This window comes from Cynocephalus volans, chromosome 11, assembly GCF_027409185.1.
Source record: "Cynocephalus volans isolate mCynVol1 chromosome 11, mCynVol1.pri, whole genome shotgun sequence".
Taxonomy (NCBI): domain Eukaryota; kingdom Metazoa; phylum Chordata; class Mammalia; order Dermoptera; family Cynocephalidae; genus Cynocephalus; species Cynocephalus volans.
The window spans coordinates 57,277,353-57,286,117 of NC_084470.1; the positions used below are offsets into that span (position 1 = coordinate 57,277,353).

The following is an 8,765-nucleotide window of genomic DNA, read 5'->3' on the forward strand; positions in this document are numbered from 1 at the left end:
GTCCCCACACTCCGGGCAAGTAGAGATGCAGAACACACAGGAAGACTCTCCAGACATTTATTCAGTTGACATCTGAAATCTCCACCTTCCATAACTGCCTCAACACAACTTGGAGTGTCCGTGGACGTGGCCACCAGGGCACTGAGGAAAGGGGAGGACTGGGTTGCCCCAGGAAGGCTTGTGTGGCAGAGGCTGTCCACTCACACATGGATCCACTGGGGTGCAGGGGAACCTCTCCCAGCCCCAGTCCACTGAGCCAGATGTGGAAGTCCTGGGCCTCACACCTCTGCAGGGACCTGGCAACGCCTCCTTCACACTCTCTGAGCCATCACCAAGCTGACTGGTTTCGCAAAGTCTCAGGTGAGAGCCCTGAAACCGGAAGCAGGTCTAACGCTTGTTTCACCGCTGATGATGTCTCTTCTTTGGCTGATGTTCTCCAAGATGTCAAAGAGTCATGACACTCCACCTGGCAGATGGGCTGTCCCTCTAGCTGGGATCGATTCATGCCCTTCTTCCCATCAGGCAGAGCACAGCCCAGGTAGGAGTGGCCAAGTCAGGTGACCAGAGAATCACGCTGGGACACTTTCCAGGCCCCAGTGTCCCCACCAGGCTCTGTTGTGTGGATCTCTTCAGGGTCAATGGATCCCAACCAGAATTTGAGGAAAGGGCATTGGAAGGAATGGGAGGTCAATGGAGAGGCCTAGTGGGAGACTCAGAAAAAGGACGGGGAGTGGACTGGGGTGATCACAGGGTCACCAGGATGCCGAGGGGCAGCACCAGACACAAGAGTAGGATGAGGAACATCACTGGACACAAAGAGGTAGCCTGGTTCACCACTGCAACCATCCACTTACTGTAGAAGCCAATTTCTGTATAAACTCCTGGCACCCCTTCGCGACCACAGCCAATGCCCCAGCTCACAATCCCCACCTGGACCCATGTGTCATTAAATTCACAGGCCAGGGGGCCCCCAGAATCTCCCTGGAGAAAGAGAAAGAAAAAAACTGCAGGAATGGAATAGGATCCCCATCACAGCAGGCTGATTGCACTGCAAGATGCTGGGGAGACAGGCAAACAGGGGGCTTCCCTAGACACCCCAAAGGTCCTGCTAGGCCCAGGCTTTTGTGAATACGAGAACTGAATATGTGAATATGGGAATTGAAAAGTTAATAGGAAAGCTCTAATATGCTCCCAGGATATTATGACTGATCATTTCCCAAACCACAGTGGTCGTTAAACATTTTGAATATCACCTCTGCATGGCAGCCCCTTACATTTTAGGCTGAAGTTGCTCTAGAACTAACCTATGTAGCCAGCTCCCTCCACATTTTAAGTCCCACTCTCAGACATCCCACACACACCCCGACTCAAGCAGAACTCTGTATGTCCTTTCTGAAACTGCTCCAGTAGCCTAACCACCAACCACCTCAGTGAGAAAAACAGGGTCCTCCTCAACCCCTCCCTCACCCCCACCCCCACCCCCCATGCAGTCAGTCACCAAGAGCTGACAATTACACCTCCTTCACCCATCTCACTGCCCCAGGCCCTGCTCAGGACTCAATATCATTGCCCAGATGATAAAAACAAGTTCCTAGACTTCAGTCCATGCACCACACAGCTCAGGGAATCATTTACCTAAAAGGCAAATCTGATCGTGTTCACCCTGCCCCACCTCCCAGTCCTGCCTGGGCACCATCTAGAAACTTGGCACAGCATTCCAGGCTACATGTATTCTGACTCCAACCCACTTCTGTGGCCACATTTCCTACCAACTTATTCCAGGCAAGTAAAATGTTCCCTAAACATGAGAAGTTCCCTCAGACCTCTGAGCCTCTGTACATGCTGTTCCCTCTCCTTACAATGCTGTTCTCTTCTTTCCAAGAAATCCAAATACTATCCCCTAAGATCCAACTCAAATGGCTTCTCCTCAGGAAGGCAGCCTGGTGCAGAGGGAAGAGTGTGGGCCTGGCAGTCATACAGGTACTCACAGGAGGACCTTGAACTGACATCTTTGGATCTCATCTTCCACATCTGTATAATAGGTATGATGTCTATGTTGCAGGGTTGTGATATGGGTTAACTGAAATAATGTGGGTTACTAATCACACTGGCATGGTGAGTGCCACATGGAAGGAACTCAATTAATGCAATGCATACTATTATAATGCATTACCCTCTCCCAACTTCCCCACACCCTAGCAGTGCCCCCAGGCAGCAAGGGCTGCTCCCTTTGGAAGGAACAGGCCAGGCCAGCTCATAGAGGCCAGAAGCCCATAGAGGGCTTCTCCCCATGAAATCTCCTTAACTTGACTAGGGGGGATGGGGGAGATAGCAAATAACCCAGGCCCTGCCACCTGGAAATGAGGAAAGAGCCCATGAACTTACCTGACAAGAATCTTTTCCTCTTTCTTTATAGCCACAGACCATGCCTTTCACTACTAAATCCTTAGCAGATGACAAGTAATTCTGTATCAACTTATTACATTTTTGGTAGTGGATGATGTATTGGTCCACCTCCTGGAGAATTTCTGATGGAGGCAGGAACACTGAAAAGGATCAGCAGTATGTGGATCTGCACAAGTGGATAGTAAGCCCCCAAGGACCCAGGATCTCCCTGGAAGAAGGGCAGTGATCATTATCCCCATTTGACACAGGAGAAAACTGAGGCCCAAAGTTGCCATGGGGAGAGGAGGATGTAAGAAGGAAAACCAAGAGAAGAGAAGGAAGAATATTTCAGGAGAGGGAGACACAGGGCCTTACCAGCCCCCAAAATCAAAACCAAGCATCTGTCACTCCGAATATCAATAATAATAGTAACAGAGTGTCCTGTGCCTCAATAAAGCATCTTTACTTTCTAGAGTAGGATCAAAGACTCTCGAACAGGTAGCACCCCTAAAGTACCAAATCCAGCCTCTCCCCAGGGATAGGAGGCCCTACAGCCTCATCAACAAGGGTCTTTTGGCTCTGCCTACACCCCCAGGACAGGAAGCTCCTACCCACCAAGGCAGGTACTTCCAGAGAGGAGCAGCTCTGATTAGCCAACAGCTCAACACCTCGTGAGCAGAAATCCACCCTGGAGAGAACTCCATAGCGTCTGACTCTGTTCCCAGGGAACCTAAAACAACATTCACAAACCAGCTGGACACAGTGCCCCACAAATCTGCAAAAGGAGACTTTGGCCATGTGCTGCTTCTCTTGGCTGAGCAACTCCAGTTCCCAGAACAGGCAACTTTCCTAAATGGCTGCCATCAAATACTTGTGTTGCAGCAAAAGATCCCAGCCCAGTTTCTGGGGTCACCCAAGCCAACTGGGAACCATTACCCCTACTGTTGCCGAACTTCTTCCCCCTCACCCGCCTGCCAGGCAGTCTGCCTCCCTGTCCCTCCCTCTGCCTGAGTTTGCTTTCTGCCTCAAAGTCTCACCGCCTTCTGCTGTTCTGCCCCATCCGGTGACCCAGCACTTGGTCCCATCTTTCACCTGGAAAGTCTCCCTAGGGATGCAGATGGGCCGGATGGTTGAGGTAAAATTCACGGCGTAGAGGAGCTGGAGAAGGGCGAGGTCGTTTCTAGCGCTCACAATTGTTGAGAACTTAGGGTGGACAATGATGTTTTTGATGGGGATCACCAGACTTGTGTTTTCGTTACGGACACTCCGATCTCCTATCTTGACAGTGTACCGGAAATGGCTGTAGAAGAGAGGACATGTCCCTCACAGAGACCCTAGGAAGCGTACCTTGTGCCTTTTCCACGCATTTCAGCTGTTTCCCGAACTGGCCCCAACCTCCCTCGCCACTCTCCCTCCCATCCTATCTCTGTCACTGAAAACTCCTCCATCACGCTCAAACGGGTTTGCCTGCCCCCTAAGTATTCCTAGTACCACGACTACCAGTGCAGAATCCCTGCCATTTTTATAGTGCATGTTCTGTTTCTTTTGGCCAATTTGCAAGGGAACAGAACTGAGCGGGTGTTTGAGGAGGACAAGCCCGGCTCCACAGCTCTCACATCTCCACTTGCCACCCCTCACCTTAAAATACAGTGGGCGGCAGTCAGCACCCACTGTGACGTGAGCAGGGAGGCTCCGCACACGTGCCTGCCGTTGATCCTCAGGCTCACCTGCCAGGGCCACTTCCCCTCCTCGGCGTCGGTGCCTCCCACGATTTTCAGGTTGGGCCGGCCACACACTGGGGTGAGGAGAGTGGAGGAAGAAGAACTCAAAGAAACAGGCCCTGTCTCCCCCGCGCCCGGGACTGCCCGGGAAAGCACCCGGTGCCCCTGAGACAGCCAAGGAAGCCGTGTCCTCCGAGCCTGAGGACAGCGCTTCAGATCCGCCGGCCACGGCCACCTAACGCAGACTTCCCAGGCACAGTCGTGTCCTCCCAGACTCCCAGGTAGCACCGGCTCCCCCGGGGAGCCTCAACCGTCCTCTAGACGCCCACGCGAGTCACCTGGGCCAAACGCATACATATCGGTGGTCATCACACCCTTATCAGACTGGGTTGTCGCCGGGGATCCCGGAACCCCTACAGGGGGCGGCGGCGAGGACCCCTGAGCGAGCGGGCCCTCCGAGGGGAGCGGCGCCGCCCCGCCCGCCCGGGCCTCGCCGAGCAGGAGCAGGAGCCAGGCCAGTAGGCCCAGGGAGCCACCGCCCCCCGGGGACGCCATGGGGACCGCCGGCGTCCTCGGCCTCTCTGGTGGCGCCCCCTCGCGGCGGCCCCGGCCCTGCCCTCGCTTCTGGCGGGAACCGCGGCCTCCCGCGGGGCGGGGCGGGGCCTGGGCGGGGCGGACACCTGCGCGCAGGGTCCTCGACTGAGTGGGACATGTCGCCCTCGCTGTTTCACTCAGATGCTCCCTCCTGACTCTGTCCAGCCAGAACCCTGCCCAGGACCCACGGGTTCAGGTACTTGTTAGGAAACCGTCCTTGGGAGAGCCCTCCCACTGTAGAGCCAGCACGGGTGCTTCCTGACCCTCCTGCCCTTTCTGGGGTGGTACCTGGCCTGGAGCTGGTGAGGATGGGCAGTCTAGCGTTAGCTGAGGAGCCCTGATGCTCCACAGTGCTTCCTCAAGTCGGGGCTTCATTCACCAGACCTAGATTTGGGGACAGGGAGACCATACAGATTAAGGAGGTTAGACACCTGGGTAGGCTGCTCTTCTATTTCAGTCGCAGGAATACCTTAAACGATGAGCCACCACCAAAGATACCTGCAGGTCAGTCCATTCTTAATAGCCTGTGTCCCCTATGTCTGTTCTGGTAGCTCATTCTTTTGTCTTTTCGGGCCAAGTGCTTCTAGGCCTCTGCCTCTCTGGGCTTCATCATCCCTGTTGAAGTCAGGGGAAAACAATAATCATAACTTACGAATTGCTGTGCTTCCCACTTTTCCCTGTACAAAAGAGGATAGCCATTACAGTGTTTTCAAGGCTGCCGGTGCTCCCCTCACCAATTTATTTTTCAGTGTCTTGATGAAGGGGGCATTCTCTAAGGCCCCTCCTGAAGGTCAGAGGAGTGGGCAAGCAGGTCACACATCATGAATCCAGTCCAATATTCTCTCTCTGACTCTTCACATTCCTTTTCCTACATTAAACTAGGAATTTCTAACGTATCACTCTTGATAGCCAAGTGTGGGCCACCACTGAGTTCAGGTTTAAAACGACCACATAGACATGTAGAATCACTCTCACCACTCACCTGCCTGAACAAGCAAACTGAATTCAGAATTTCTGGCAAGTGTATCCTGGTATATTGGGCCCAAGAGTCCTTAGAATCCAATCCTATACAAATACCCCAGTTTCCTTCTCATGTAAATTAGCAAAATCTTGCAGTTCTTTTTGTAAGGAAGTTTCTCCTCCTTGGTTATCTTTGCCCCTGTCTTTCTAGAGCATGCTGGGATCAGATTCAAGTTATTAGGTCTACAAGTAGTGAAGACTGGTTAGGATGGTACAGGTAAAAAAAAATTGGCATGCCTAATAACATAACTTCCTCAGATGAAGTCATTACAGTGTCTCTATGGTAGAGAGGATCAGCCTTATGAAATAGGAAGAAGCACTGCTTTTGTTAGCAAGGAAGCTTCAATATGGCTGGGGGTCAGAATGTTCTAAATCTGTCCAAATATGCCACATTTAAATTTTCAGGATCTCACTCTTTCCCCATCAATGCCTAACTTTTATGTATATATTCTGATGAAGCTGTTAACTCCATTTATGTTGAAATTCAACAACCCTCAAAATCATATACTGCATCTTATTTTCAACTACTTCAATCCTGCAGTTACAAGGGCTATGAAATTATTTAGGGAAATCAAAGAAGATTTTAATCCAAGAAACTAAAATTTGAGATTGCCATTTTCTTTCTTTAAAATCTTCAGTGCAGGGGCTGGCTGGTTAGCTCACTGAGTTAAAGTGTGGTACTGATAACACCAAAGCCAAGGGTTCAGATCCCCTTAACTGCCAGCTGCCAAAACAAAACAAAACAAAATCTTCAGTGCAATAATAAATAATCAGCCCTCTCCACAGTCCTTGTATTCTTCATTTCCACAATAACATCTATTGTGACAGCCTGTTTTCTTTTAATGAACTGTGAAAGGCAGAGTGCGGCCTAATGTAAGAGTTAAGAAATTCTGGAAACTGCAGACACAAAGCAAATTTGCACCCACTCACAGGTCTTTCTCCACAAACTTCCATCAGGTGAAAAAGATTAGGGGAAAGAGATCAAAGACAGACCACAGTGCAGTCTTTGGGGAGGTGAGCAAAAGCACTGTGGGAAAAACATGAAGACTGGCCTGGACCCATCTACTCTGTTTCCTAGCCCCTCTTCCAATGAAAACAGTCTTATGCCATGACAGAAGAGGAGGCAGAAAACTCTTTTCACTTTCAGGGCACAGGTAAAAGCCTATTGTAGTTGGGTGAAGAGAACATAAAATAACCTCTACCCCCAAGGAAGGAGCAGGAAACTGTTGGGGGGGGTTGTTTGTTTTGTTTTGTTTGTTTGTTTTGGTGGCTGGCCAGTATGGGAATCTGATACAGTTTGGATGTGTTGTCCCTCCAAAACTCATGTGGAAATCTGATCCCCAACTTGGCAGTGTTGGGAGCAGTTTGGGTTATAGGGTATATCCCTCATGAATAGATTAATGCCCTGAGGGTGGGGTAGTGAGTGAGTTTTCGCTCTATTAGTTCCCCTGAGAGCTGGCTGTTTAAAAGACCCTGGAACTTCCTCTCTCTCTCTCTCTCTCTCTCTCTCTCTCTCTCTTGCTTACTCTTGCCATGTGATCTCTTTGTACCTGCCAGCTGCCTGCCATTTTCCACCATGAGTAGAAGCAGCCTGAGGCCAGAATCATGAGCCAAATAAACCTCTTTTCTTTATAAATCACCCAGTCTCAGGTATTCTGTCACAGCAACACAAAAACAGGCTGATACAGGATCCAAACCCATGACCTTGGTGTTATAAGGCTGTGCCCTAACTAACTGAGCTAATCAGCCAGCCCCAGGAAATTATTTTGGATGACACCTTTAAAGATTCTCTATGCTGGGAGAGGGGCAAGGGCACTGAGAAGGCTCCATCCCTCAGATCCAGGAACACAGCACCTACCTAATAATGAGGCTGAACCAGAACAATAAAGTTCCACCCTTCCCCCCACTACCAGGCTAGCAAGTGTCCAGGAACAAGCAACGGCAATCTACTGCTGGTGGAGGGAGTAGAAGCATGGAAAGACATCCTCTCTAAGGCATAGGTACAAAGAGAAGATCAATAGATGAGAGTGGAACAGACACTGAGAAAAACTCTCAAACAAACCAGCCACAACTCTAAGCAAAAAATTACACTAAAAGAATTTGAAGCCTGTGCTTTTTGAGTGTAACCACAGCCACAAAAAACCTGACATGATTGTTTCAACATTCCTCCCTAAAGAAAAGGCACACCCATTTCTGAGCATAGTGTTTACCTAAATCTCCACAGCCTTCGCAAGATGACTAGCTTTCAAACAAAAATGACGAGACACAAAATGAAACAAAAAATAAACAATACACTATCAAGTGATAAACCAATCAACAAAACCAGACTCAGCTATGACATAAATTTTGGAACTATCACACAGAGAGTTTAAAATACTATGATGGGCCTGCTGGGGTCCTGAGGCTTGCAGCCGGGGGAAGACAAACCCAGCCACAAGTAGGCATGCTGCCACCACCACCACCACTGCTACTGCCCTGGGACCCCATCAGGGTCCTGAGGCATAGAGCTGGGGGAAGCTGACAGCTGCAACCAGGAAAAGAGCACACCAAAAACACCATTTCCACGTGGGTAGCCCACCACAGCCACCACAGTTGCCATGGCTGCCGCAAAAGTGGCTAGTCTCTATAGCAGCAGTCACAGCCACTGTGCATATAGCACACCAGACTCTCAATTGTATTGACACAAGGAGAGGCACCAGCAGAGACCAAAAAAAAAAAAAAAAGAAGAAGTCCTCTTTCTCCACAAAGCACAGTCCAGAGTAATAGAAACATCTGATTTACGATAATAGGGGAGGACTTTATCACACCTGTCTCAGTACTGGACAGATCATCTAGGCAGCAACTCAACAGAGGAATAGTTAATCTATCAGACCGGGAGAACAAATCTATGATTATTAGAGTGGGGGGGGGGAGGGAGAGATTGGATAAGGGGCATAAAGAATAAGTATGATTTGTAATAACAAATATGCTAAAAAAAATTAAAATACTATGATGAACATATTTGTAGACTCTAGTTCCTAGGTCAACAAACATTTTCTATAAAGG

The 8,765-nt window shown here is 49.8% G+C and overlaps 1 protein-coding gene across 1 annotated transcript; it reads right to left on the reverse strand.

The window, feature by feature from the left end:
- Positions 1-744: 744 nt before the first annotated feature.
- On the reverse strand, positions 745-4,661 carry LOC134390088 (serine protease 42-like). The gene is made up of 5 exons (XM_063113390.1): positions 4,445-4,661; positions 4,024-4,180; positions 3,423-3,685; positions 2,386-2,546; positions 745-981 (listed from the first exon to the last, which is right to left on the reverse strand). The coding sequence occupies exons 1-5, from the start codon at positions 4,659-4,661 to the stop codon at positions 745-747; spliced, it is 1,035 nt and encodes a 344-aa protein (XP_062969460.1).
- Between the last annotated feature and the right edge of the window lie 4,104 nt (positions 4,662-8,765).